At 41.6% G+C, this 13,196-nt stretch overlaps 1 protein-coding gene across 2 annotated transcripts; it reads left to right on the top strand.

The window, feature by feature from the left end:
• The first annotated feature begins 338 nt into the window (after positions 1-338).
• On the top strand, positions 339-12,361 carry ARL14EPL (ADP ribosylation factor like GTPase 14 effector protein like). 2 transcript variants are annotated; one of them, XM_064484609.1, is made up of 4 exons: positions 339-434; positions 9,398-9,516; positions 10,224-10,257; positions 12,144-12,361. In XM_064484609.1, exons 1-4 carry the CDS (start codon positions 339-341, stop codon positions 12,354-12,356), a joined length of 462 nt encoding a protein of 153 aa, XP_064340679.1. In that variant the 3' UTR covers positions 12,357-12,361. The 2 variants fall into 2 exon arrangements, with proteins under 2 accessions (XP_064340679.1, XP_064340678.1); XM_064484608.1 differs by lacking the exon at positions 10,224-10,257 and having other exon boundaries at positions 9,398-9,537; positions 12,134-12,361.
• Positions 12,362-13,196: the final 835 nt, after the last annotated feature.

A 13,196-nucleotide genomic window follows, 5' to 3' on the forward strand; every position in this document is an offset into this window, starting at 1 on the left:
AGGATTCCTAGTGCTCCTAAGTGAGAGTGAATGGCCCCATGTTGCCTGCTGCAGCCGGGTCCATGATGCAAAGAACTGTAAAAGGTACAGCCAGCTTGCTCGTGGAACACCAGGCAGAGAAGAGCATTAGTCAGGTGTTCTGGGGGAGTCGGATGCAGGATTTCAGAGTGAGTGGTACAAAAAGAAGCCAGGAAAGCGAGTGACTTTTCCAGTAAGTCTGGCTTTGAAAGAAAGTAAGATGTAAGGAGAGAGCAGGAAGGTCACAGGATTAAGTTATGGGGAGGTATGCTATTCATGTGTTTTACTTGTTTTCCAGTTACTTTTTTTAGCGATCAGAAATGAGTGAACAATCAGAAAAAAATGGTTTTACCCAAGAGAGACATGCAGGTCAAAGTTCTCCTGAGAAAAACAGTCACCTCGGGCAGAAGCAACTGGTAAGGCATGTGGATACTGTGATTCCATGGTATCTGAGGGGCTCCCAACTTGCGGATCTCTGGGATGCTCTGGATTTGGGTGGGAAGATGGACCTAGACGGGACTGCCCCAGAAGGATCTCTGTTCCCTTGTGCCGACTGGGTATCCCCTCCTCTTAACGCTGCGCATCACTAGACTGCTCTCACCTCACGTATCTCCTCTGAGCTTCTCTGCCCGCAGCGTCCTGTGCAATAAAATCCTGCCCTTGCAGTAGAATGTGTGTAGAGAATGTGGTCAAGTATTTGTATTCAACAAACCCTTGTGTTTTTTCCAATAACATGCTAGCCATGGTTTTAAAACTTGGCCTATGTTACTCGCCTAACCCTTATCACAAGATACTGTTTTAACCTATTTTGCAAGAGGAGAAACAGGGGCTTTGAAGAAGTGGGAAGTGACTCAAGGCACACCAGTAACATGTGGCTGAGCCAAGATCTGAGCACAGGCATAGACATTCTTAAACTCTTGTTTTGCTACTGAGAATAATAATACATGGTACTAAGTTCTACTTACTGCACATCTGTACCTAAATACAGGATTGCTTCATAAGGTTAAGTTTGTAAAACAAAGCCATACATGCACAACAAAATGACAGTTTAAAGAAACATACGTGATATTATTTTAGCCTGACTAGACTATAGTTATACTAAATGAGCTGCAGAAAAACCTGAGATTCTGCCACTAATGTGTTAACATTGAAATTCATACACTGAAGGTTTCCCTTTTGCTTCCGAATGTAGTATTTCATGTACATGTTAGCCTAAGTGTTTGGGGGCCACTCAGATTATTTTCTTCTAAAATCCTTCAAAGGAGCATTCCTTTCCCTCATGACAGAAGTGCTGCATGTTCAAAATCAGTTATTAGGATTGATTGAAGCATCCTTATTACTTGTATTTTCGATTAGGACCCATTTAATTTCTAATTATCTCCAACCAGAGACTTTTGAAAATTTCTAAAAACACTCTAGAATGTCCTTCCAGCAAGATTTTCTACTTCCAGTCTGGCTTTGACTGAGAATGGCTCCTTCAGGTGGCTTCCTTCTGCGTCGGAGCCCTGATGGGGTCCAAACTCCCTGGGAGTGAGTTCTGAGACACGGCCTAGAGCACTGAAGGGGAGGGCTGTGTGTACTTTGTGTTTTGAGACACAACCTGGGTGGAAGGGCTTTTACCCCCTTCTCCTTATCCATAAAATGCTAATTCTGACTTTCATCCTCAGCAGATTTGAGAAGCCAAGTGTTGTTTTGAAAGTATAAAAGGAATTCTTTGTTTCTCCCTTGATTATTTAAATATATTTTTTAACATTTTTTATTGATTTATAATCATTTTACAATGTTGTGTCAAATTACAGTGTTCAGCACAATTTTTCAGTTATTCATGGACATATACACACTCATTGTCACATTTTTTTCTCTGTGAGTTATCATAACATTTTGTGTATATTTCCCTGTGCTATACAGTGTAGTCTATTCTACAATTTTGAAATCCCAGTCTATCCCTTCCCACCCTCCACCCCCCTGGTAACCACAAGTCTGTATTCTCTGTCTGTGAGTCTATTTCTGTCCTTTATTTACACTTTGTTTTTGTTTGTTTGTTTGTTTTTGTTTTTGTTTTTTAGATTCCACATATGAGCGATCTCATATGGTATTTTTCTTTCTCTTTCTGGCTTACTTCACTTAGAATGACATTCTCCAGGAGCATCCATGTTGCTGCAAATGGCATTATGTTGTCAGTTTTTATGGCTGAGTAGTATTCCATTGTATAAATATACCACCTCTTCTTTATCCAGTCACCTGTTGATGGACATTTAGGCTGTTTCCATGTTTTGGCTATTGTAAATAGTGCTGCTATGAACATTGGGGTGCAGGTGTCATCCTGAAGTAGATTTCCTTCTGGATACAAGCCCAGGAGTGGGATTCCTGGGTCATATGGTAAGTCTATTCCTAGTCTTTTGAGGAATCTCCACACTGTTTTCCATAGTGGCTGCACCAAACTGCATTCCCACCAGCAGTGTAGGAGGGTTCCCCTTTCTCCACAGCCTCTCCAGCATTTGTCATTTGTGGATTTTTGAATGACGGCCATTCTGACTGGTGTGAGGTGATACCTCATTGTAGTTTTGATTTGCATTTCTCTGATAATTAGTGACATTGAGCATTTTTTCATGTGCTTTTTGATCATTTGTATGTCTTCCTTGGAGAATTGCTTGTTTAGGTCTTCTGCCCATTTTTGGATTGGGTTGTTTATTTTTTTCTTATTGAGTCGTATGAGCTGCTTATATATTCTGGAGATCAAGCCTTTGTCGGTTTCACTTGCAAAAATTTTCTCCCATTCCGTAGGTTTTCTTCTTGTTTTATTTCTGGTTTCCTTTGCTGTGCAGAAGCTTGTAAGTTTCATTAGGTCCCATTTGTTTATTCTTGCTTTTATTTCTTCTAGGAGAAAATTTTTTAAATGTATGTCAGATAATGTTTTGCCTATGTTTTCCTCTAGGAGGTTTATTGTATCTTGTCTTATGTTTAAGTCTTTAATCCATTTTGAGTTGATTTTTGTATATGGTGTAAGGGAGTGTTCTAGCTTCATTGTTTTACATGCTGCTGTCCAGTTTCCCCAACACCATTTGCTGAAGAGACTGTCTTTATTCCAATGTATATTCTTGCCTCCTTTGTCGAAGATGAGTTGACCAAAAGTTTGTGGGTTCATTTCTGGGCTCTCTATTCTGTTCCATTGGTCTATATGTCTGTTTTGGTACCAATACCATGCTGTCTTGATGACTGTAGCTCTATAGTATTGTCTGAAGTCTGGGAGAGTTATTCCTCCAGCCTCTTTCTTTCTCTTCAGTAATGCTTTGGCAATTCTAGGTCTTTGATGGTTCCATATGAATTCTATTATGATTTGTTCTAGTTCTGTGAAATACGTCCTGGGTAATTGGATAGGATTGCATTAAATCTGTAGATTGCCTTGGGCAGTGTGACCATTTTAACAATATTGATTCTTCCAATCCAAGAGCATGGAATATCTTTCCATTTTTTAAAGTCTTCTTTAATTTCCTTCATCAATGGTTTATAGTTTTCTGTGTATAATTCTTTCACCTCCTTGGTTAGATTTATTCCCAGATATTTTATTACTTTGGGTGCTATTTGAAAGGGGATTGTTTCTTTACTTTCTTCTTCTGTTGATTTATCCTTAGTGTAAAGAAATGCAACTGACTTTTGAACGTTAATTTTGTAACCTGCTACCTTGCTGAATTCTTCAATCAGCTCTAGTAGCTTTTGTGTGGACCTTTTAGGGTTTTCTATATATAGTAACATGTCATCAGCATATAATGACACTTTTACCTCTTCTTTTCCAATTTGGATCCCTTTTATTTCTTTCTCTTGCCTGACTGCTGTGGCTAGGACTTCCAGGACTATGTTGAATAGGAGTGGTGATAGTGGGCATCCTTGTCTTGTCCCAGATTTTAGTGGGAAGCTTTTGAGTTTTTCACCGTTGAGTACTATGCTGGCTGTAGGTTTGTCATATATAGCTTTTATGATGTTGAGATATGTTCCCTCTATACCCACTTTGGCGAGAGTTTTTATCATAAATGGGTGTTGAATTTTATCAAATGCTTTTTCTGCATCGATTGAGATGATCATGTGGTTTTTGTCCTTTCTCTTGTTGATGTGATGTATTACACTGATGGATTTGCGTATGTTGAACCAGCCTTGTGTCCCTGGGATGAACCCCACTTGGTCATGATGTATAATCTTTTTTATGTGTTGTTGGATTCTATTTGCTAATATTTTGGTGAGGATTTTGGCGTCTATGTTCATCAGTGATATTGGCCTATAATTCTCTTTTTTTGTAGTGTCTTTGCCTGGTTTTGGTATCAGGGTGATGGTGGCTTCATAGAATGAGTTTGGGAGTATTCCCTCCTTTTCAATCGTCTGGAAGAGTTTGAGAAGGACTGGTATGAGTTCTTCTTTGTATGTTTGGTAGAATTCCCTGGTGAAGCCGTCCAGTCCTGGACTTTTATTTGTAGGGAGGTTTTTAATTGCTATTTCTATTTCCTTTCTAGTGATCGGATTGTTCAAGTGTTCAGATTCTTCTTGATTCAGTTTTGGTGGACAGTATGTTTCCAGAAACTTGTCCATCTCCTCTAGGTTATCCAGTTTGGTTCCATATAGTTTTTCATAATATTCTCGTATGATATTCTGTATTTCTATTTTGTTTGTTGTCATTTCTCCATTTTCCTTTCTTATTTTGCTAATTTGTGCTCTCTCTTTTTTCTTCTTTGTGAGTTTGGCCAGAGTTTGTCGATTTTATTTACTTTTTCAAAACACCAGCTTTTGGTTTGGTTGATTTTTTCTATGGTCTTGTTAATCTCTATTGTATTTAATTCCTCTCTGATCTTTATTATTTCCTTCCTTCTGCTGCTTTTTGGGGCTTTTTGTTCTTCTTTTTCTAATTCATTCAGGTGGTGGGTTAAATTGTTTCTTTGAGATTGTTCTTCGTTTTTGAGGAAGGCCTGTATCGCTATAAACTTCCCTCTTAGCACTGCCTTTGCTGTGTCCCATAGGTTTTGAGTGGTTGTGCTTTCATTATCATTTGTCTCAAGGTATTTTTTAATTTCAGCTTTGATTTCCTCATTGATCCATTGTTTTTTCAATAACATATTGTTTAATCTCCATGCTTTCCTTTTTTTCTCCTTTGTTTCTCTGTTGTTGATTTCCAGTTTCATGGCATTGTGGTCAGTAAAGATGCTTGAGATAATTTCTATCTTCTTAAAATTGTTGAGGTTTCTTTTGTGCCCAAGTACATGATCGATCCTGGAAAATGTTCCATGTGCACTTGAAAAGAATGTATATCCTATTTTTTGGGGGTGTAATGCTCTGAAAATATCCACCAAATCTAGTTTTTCTATTGTAGTATTTAATTTCTCTGTTGCCTTGTTTATTTTCTGTGTGGAAGATCTGTCTAGTGATGTTAATGCAGTGTTAAAATCTCCAACTATGACTGTATTCCCATCAATATCCCCCTTTATCTCTGTTAGTAATTCTTGTATGTACTTAGGTGCTCCTATATTGGGTGCATATATATTAACGAGTGTAATATCCTCATCTTGTATCACTCCTTTAATCATTATAAAATGTCCTTCTTTATCTTTCTTTATGGCCTTTGTTTTAAAGTCTATTTTGTCTGAAATCAGTACTGCAACACCTGCTTTTTTGGCTTTTCCATTTGCATGGAATATCCTTTTCCATCCTTTCACTCTCAATCTATATGTGTCCTTCTCCCTAAAGTGGGTCTCTTGTATGCAGCATATTGAAGGTTCTTGCTTTATTATCCAGTCTGCCACTCTATGTCTTTTGACTGGAGCATTTAGTCCATTAACATTTACAGTAATTAATGATAGATGTGTGTTTATTGCCATTTTGAACTTATCTTTGCAGTTGAATTGGTGTATCCTCTTTGTTCCTTTCTTCTTCCTTTTGTGGTTTGGTAATTTTCCTTTGTATTATCATGGATTTTATTTAATTTTTGTGACTCCTTTGTAAATTTTTGGCTTGTGGTTACCCTTTTTTGTAAATCTGTCAACCCATTACTATAACTGTTTTTATTAAACTGATAGTAACATGATCTCAAACCAATCCTACTGTTAAAAAAATTTAAAAAAGAAAGAAAAAAATATTCTGTATTTCCCTGCCTCCCTCTCCCACTCTCAGTGATTTGTATGTCTTCTTTTATAATTTCATGTTTACTTTATTTGTAATTCATGAGTTATCACCTTTCCAGTTGTGTGTTTCTCATTTCTGTAGCATCCTGCTGCTTTTCTATTTAGAATAGCCCTTTCAATATTTCTTTTAGCATGGGTTTAGTGTTGCTAAACTCCTGCAGCTTTTTTTTTGTCTGTAAAACTCTTTATTTCTCCTTCTATCCTCAAGGATAGCCTTGCTGGATAAAGGATCCTAGGCTGCATCTTTTTTTCATTCAGGGCTTTGAATATATCTTGCCACTCCCTTCTGGCCTGTAGCGTTTGTGTAGAGAAATCAGCTGAGAGCCTTATGGGGGTTCCCTTGTAACTTACTCTTTGCTTTTCTCTTGCTGCCTTTAGAATCATTTCTTTATCCTTGACTCTGGCCATCTTGATTATGATATGTCTTGGTGTGGGTCTATTTGGGTTCTTCCTGTTTCGGACCCTCTGAGCTTCCTGTACTTGGATATCTGATTCCTTCTTTAAGTTTGGGAAGTTTTCAGTCATGATTTCTTCAAAAACCTTTTCAATCCCCTTTGATCTTTCTTCTCCTTCTGGGACCCCTATTATGCGAAGATTGGGGCGCTTTATATTATCCCATAGGTCCCTTATGCTATTTTCATTATTTTTTATTTGCTTCTCTTGTAGTTCTTCTGAATGGGTGCTTTCTATTGCCCTGTCTTCTAGATCACTAATTCGTTCCTCTGCATTATCTAGTCGGCTTTGCACAGCTATTAGATCATTCCTCATCTCTGTCAATGAGTTTACCCATTCTACTTGGCTCTTCTTTATAGCTTCAATTTCATTTTTGACATATTTTATATCTCTAAACACTATCTCTTTTAATTCCTTCAGCAATTCGATCACTCCTTTTTTGAAATCTTGATCTAGTAGGCTATCAATGTCTATTTCGTTGATCTTTCTTTCAGGGGATTTCTCTTGTTCTTTTAATTGGGAAAGGTTTTTCTGCTTCTTCATCTTGCTCATACCTCTTTGGCACTGTGGTTTATGGAGTATCAGTTGTTTATTTTGGTCCTTAAGGATTTTATCTATCTGATGCCTATTTAGGAATAGAACTTAGGAAAAAAAGGAAAAAAAAAATAAGAGAGAGAGAGAAAGAATTTTAAAAGAAGGGAGAAAGGGTTTGAAAACAGTGTATAATGAATAATAGAAGAGTGAGTTGAAGCAGAGTATTAATCGGGTTGAGACGTCCTTTTAAAACCTTTACAAAAAAGGGTGGGGAGATGAATAGATGTATTTGAAACCTGTGTCTAATCAATAGCAGGACATCAAAACCCAAGAGAAATAGAAATGAATTAAGAAGTAAAGATTAAGAGAGTAATAGAAAATAGAACAGGTAAAAACAGATTTAAAAAACAAAAAGCGGGGGGGTTGTCGGTGTTCTCCTGGAGTCTGTGTGCTTTTAATGTGAAGTCTTTCTGTCTTCGTCCTGTTTTGGAAGCTCAGCTTGCTATTTTCAGAGGCCCTCTGTTGGCGCCCTCTTCTGTGCTGCTCCCAGCACCTGTCGGCAAGCCGATCGCGCCTCCTCCTAACACTGGGTCAGGTGCAGCTCTCTGCTGTGGGCGGGCGGGTCGCTGCCCCTCCGGATGCCCCAGTCAGATGTTGCAGACTGGCCAGGTAGGAGGGCGGGTCGTGCCCCCTCCCAGCACCTCGGTCAGGGGCTGTGTTCCTGCCCGAAAGGCGGGGGGGGGGGGGGGGGGGGCCCGCTCTCGCTCTACCTGCGCCGCTGCCAGTAGCTCCGCTGCTCTGTGCGGCTGCGCGCTCCGCCCTGGTCGGCGCTCCGCCCTGGTCGGCGCTCCGCCCTGGTCGGCGCTCCGCCCTGGTCGGCGCTCCGCCCTGGTCGGCGCTCCGCGGGTGGGCTCGGGGAAGACCGAGGGACAGCCCTGTCCCTGCTCCAGCCAAAACCCAGCTCCTTGTTTGTCTTTGTGGAGCAAGTTCCATGAGGGACCAGGATGGAAGGATCCTATCTGCCCCGGGCTGCAGGCCAGTCTCAGTCTGGCCTTTGAGGCTGCTGAGCCCTTCGGTGCGGATGCAGGTTTCGCCCCCACCCCCGCCTGGGTGCTCAGCGCGGAGGATATGGCGGCTGTGCCTGAGCCCCGCCTCTCTTCCCCCGAAAACTTTCGCGGGTTTTCAGAGATGGGGGTGTGCACCCTTCGCCTGAGAGCACATCAACCTTGCTGTTTTATGGAGGGCCCAGGTTGTTCTGCCCTGTGCACCCACAGCCACGGCGCGCAGCCCCTTGCGTTCCCCCGGGGCTGCCTCCGTGCAGCCACTCCCGTCCTCCGCCCGGCTTGTGCAGCCTGGCCCTGCCCGCCGCTGCCGGCCCGCGTCTCAGGCTGGGTGTCGGGGGGACGCTCTGTGCCCCTTTAACTTAGTTCTGTTAGTCAAGGGCTGCTCTGTACAGATCCGAGCCTCGGAGGCTTCCCCTCCGTCCCGCTGGCCTCTCAGTTGGAGAGGGGAGACCCAGCGAGCGAGCGCCAGTCCTCCTTTGCCGCTCCCTCCCCGTGGGACCCGTCCCACGCTGCTTTGCCTTTTGTTCTTTCTTTTTTCCTTTTCTCCTACCAGATTTTTGGCGTCTTTATCTTTTGAAGAGGGCAATGTTCTGTCGGAGTTCCACAGGTGCTCTGGTTGGCTGAGTGGGTCTGTAGATGTGGGTCTTGGTGTATCTGTGGGAGAGGGTGACCTGCGAGCGTCCTTCTACTCCGCCATCTTCTCCGTCTCTCTATTTAAATATTTTTATCATACAACTTTTACACTATGTATTTGTTTATTGAGAAAGAATGACCTAATTTGAAAAATTTACATCATCCTTTGAAACTTAGTCAGATGAAACTGTTTATTTCTCTAGGTAAAACAACTAAACTTTCATGCCATTATGGTAACTGCTACAGAAACATCGTTTAAAAAATTTTTTTTAATTGAGGTGTAGTTGATTTACAATGTTAGTTTCTGGTGTAGAGCAAAGTGATTCAGTTAGACATATACATATATATATACATATATTTTCAGATTCTTTTCCATTATATGTTATTATAAGAAATTGAATATAGTTCCCTGTGCTATATAGTAGGTCCTTGTTTATTTTATATATATTAGTGTCAGAAACTTAATTTTGATACAATGTATAACAGATAAAACTATCTGGTTCTTACTACTAATACATTTTATTTGTCTCATAGCAGCAGATAGAGCGGCAGTTAAAATGTTTGGCGTTTCAAAACCCGGGACCACAGGTAGCGGACTTTAATCCTGAAACAAGGGAGCAGAAAAAGAAAGCGCGGATGTCGAAGATGAATGAGTATTTTTCTGTAAAATGCAAGTAAGATCATGATTTATACTTGATCTGTGGGATTATGAAATGCATGAATTCTCCTTGACAAAGCTAAGTAATTAAAAGATGCCTCCTTTTTTATGATTTTAAAATATATTTTATAAAGTACAGTATCACCCCATCACATCGGGAAGTTAGCAATTTCAAGAAATAGACTATACTCCCAAACTAGGCATCAATTTCGTGAAAACAGGCTTCAGAAGTCCTTGCACTAGAGTAACAGTGTAGTAGGAAAGATGATTAAAAGTAAGAAAGATGTATCATTAAAAGGAGAAATAATATCACCGTGGGAAAGAATTTGAGTATCGAACGGCCACAGAAGTATCATAAATTCCATTATAGCTAGCACATCAGAGGCATAAATTAAGAAAACCATAAAGGAAAAGGCTGATACTTTTGACTACATTAAAATTAAGAATTTATGCCCATTGCAAGACACTCTAAAAATAATGAGAGAAATATCACAAGGTAGAGGTTATTTACAATCTAAAAGATCAGTGTGTAAAATATATGCAAGTCAATAAGAAAAAGATGGACATCCTAAGAGAAAAATGAACCAAACAGGCATTTCATAGAGGAAAAGGCTAAGGCACATTCAGGATACTGAACCTCACTGGTACAGTTTGGCGAGTGCCCCGCTGCTCAGATAGGCAAAAAGTTTAGTCTTCTGACAGCACTGTTGATGAAGGTATGGGACGTGAATTGAATGTAAAATAGTGCAATCACTATTTTAAAACAGCTTGGCATTACCTGTGTACCTTGTGACCCAACATCCTCACTCCTGGGTGTATATCCTGGCAGAACTCTTACACATGTGCAATAGGACATGTCTGAGAAATTCATAGCATCTCTGCAATAGCAAAGAAAGTAATAATCATCCACAAGGCCATCCATGATGGAAAAGATGCGTAGCTTGTGCATCCGTGCCGTGGAACACATATAGAAGTGAAGACACTTGACTCCTTCTACCTGCACCACCATGGATGGATCTGAAATCCTGATGTCAAATTTACAAATCAAATTACAGGAGGGAAAAGGCAATGCACTTGGAGATACATACACGTATGGCATAATTAACAGTAAAACAAGGAGATGAATTTTATAACATTCAGGTGTGTGGTTCCCCTCAGAGGGCCAGGTTGAGGGATGCAGTGGGTGGGGCATGAGGAGGGCGTCAAAGGCACAACACTCCTTTATTAAGCTGGGCAATGGGCAAGAGGAAGTGTGTTTTATTCTTCTTTATCTGTGCGTGGATGGTCTGTACACTTTATGCACATATGATAGCTCGGAATTTTATAAAAGATAGCATCGGATGGGCAGGAAACTGTACGATCTGTGTCTGGATGTCTGAGCAAGGCAGGGAGTGTTTGGGTGAAGGCACAGGGAGGAGGAGGAGTCTGAGCCGACCTCTCTGTTGGCTGTGTGACCACCCACTCCTGTCATTCCAGTAAGAAATTTTGCGTCTCCTTGTCTGCTGACACCTGCATTTCCTGGTGGGTGTGGGAGCTCTCGTTCCTTAGAGGAAATGCTTCAAATGTAAATCCTCGTTGGAAAAGGCATTCTTGCTCAAGTGAGATAATCAGGCAAGTCTACATAATGATCCTTAACCATCCCCATTTTATGAGGAGAGGGAAGGGGATGGAGCAGCATTGCTTAACAGGAAGGGAAGAAGGTGTCATGCCTGCTTGGGAGCCAAGAATGTAGAAAGTCCTGATTTCACAGCCTTTTTGACTCCACTGGTAGTAATGGACACAGGCTGTACAGAGGTAGTTTTGTTGTGCTAAGGGTTTCAAGCAGCTTGGTTTTGAATGATTCATTTCAAATTAGTTTGGTTTTGAGAGGGTGGCATAATTCTGGTGAAAGCGTTTTGATTCCTGGCTGTGTTAGAGAGGCTGGCGGAGGACCAGGTGTAGACACTGGGGCTCTCCCCTGGGACAGAGCATCTGGCTTCACTCAGATCTTACGACAGACCCTACCCCCACAGTCACCTGCTTTCTCCCTCCACACTGGGTGCAACAAGGAATCAGAAAGCAACTGAAGCCGTGGCATCTGGAGACTCTTAGCAAAGGAGCTTTCAGTTTGTTTTTTTGTTTTGTTTTTGTTTTTAACAGCATTGGCATACTAACTGACAGTTCTAATGTCTGTCTTGAGTCATTCAAAATGTAATTGTATTCACTATAGTACTTCTTCTTAGGGCAGAAAAAAAAGAAGGTAATTTATTAGGGGAGATGCCATCAAGAGTGGTTATATTTTTAAGTAAAAATTTGTTGAAGGAAGCTTTTGATAGTTTTTCATCAGCTCTTCCTCAAAATCTGTGTAGGTGGGCTATTACCTGCTCCAGCAAGCCAGAAAAACGCAGCGTTACTCTGAGTGGCAGGCCTGGCTGCGCTGGCCACTGGTGGCATACTGCGTGACTTTCCGAGGGCATCGCTGCCGTACACAATTCTGAAGGGTGGCTGGGGCCTCCCCGGCTGCTGCTTGCTAGGGGTAAAGGCAGCCTATGTCTGAAGACTGCCGCGCGAGAGTTTATTCTGGATGTTGAGGAATTCGCACATCCGCGCGGTGACATGCTTTGTCTTGGCAGAGTGATGAAGAAGTATGACAGAAGCGGCAGGCTTATCTGCAACGACGCGGATCTGTGCGACTGCCTGGAGAAGAACTGCCTGGGCTGCTTCTACCCCTGCCCCAAGTGCAACTCCACCAAGTGCGGGCCCGAGTGCCGCTGCGGCCGCCGCTGGGTCTACGACGCCATCGTCTCCGAGTCCGGGGAGGTCGTCAGCGCCCTGCCGTTCCCCGTCCCCGACTAGGCGCTGCCCTCCGGCCCGCCCGGGCCTTCTCTGCGTTTAAGCCAACCTCCTCCTCTTGGGGGAGTTTTAGGGCTTGGGGAAAATGTTAAAACAACAACAACAACAACAACAACAACAAACAGACATCCTTAAAACTCGCTTTCTCCGAAGCCGTAGCGCGGTGTGCGATGCGCGGCCACCCTCTGACCTTCCGGCTGTGACTCCTCACAGCCCTTGCCCTGTAACCCGGGGGATCAGCAGCCGATGGACGGCAGCGCAGCACCTCCATCTCTCCTCGGCTCTCAGAATAAAAAGTCCTCTCCTCTTTGCTGGTACCTTAGGAAGTGTAGCTGGAGGATTTTCAGCATTCTGCAGCTGGGAGCTTACCTTGACACAGAACACAGAATCGTGAATTTTTAATGTCTAGTTACACCCCTAGAATCTCACACAGCCTCAGTTCTAAATCAGAATTGCTATTTGAATTAAGAAAAACCTCAGAACCTTGGGACTTGGTACTGTATACCCACAGTCTCATTTTCTATTAATATTTTAATAATATTGAAATTTGGTATTACTTGGTGATATTTTTATTAAAAATTTGTACTTGTAAAATGGAAAAATTAGGACTTGAATATCCTTTTTTAATTGAAGTATAGTCAGTTTACATTGTGTTAATTCCTGGTGTACAATATAGTGATTCAGATATATATATACACACACATTCCTTTTCATATTCTTTTTCACTGTAGGTTATTACAAGGTGTTGAATATAATTCCCTGTGCTGTACAGTAGGACCTTGCTATTTATCTATTTTATATATAGTAGTTAGGACTTGAATATTTTAAAAGCCAGTGATTTAC

This window comes from Camelus dromedarius, chromosome 3 (assembly GCF_036321535.1).
Source record: "Camelus dromedarius isolate mCamDro1 chromosome 3, mCamDro1.pat, whole genome shotgun sequence".
Lineage (NCBI taxonomy): Eukaryota > Metazoa > Chordata > Mammalia > Artiodactyla > Camelidae > Camelus > Camelus dromedarius.

Coding starts and splice junctions, on each gene's coding strand:
- ARL14EPL (XM_064484609.1), top strand. CDS start 339: ATGAGTGAACAATCAGAAAAAAATGGTTTTACCCAAGAGAGACATGCA. Junction 9,517..10,223: donor CGGATGTCGAAGATGAATGA/GTATTTTTCTGT, acceptor GTCTTCTGACAG/CACTGTTGATGAAGGTATGG. Junction 10,258..12,143: donor GTATGGGACGTGAATTGAAT/GTAAAATAGTGC, acceptor AGAGTGATGAAG/AAGTATGACAGAAGCGGCAG.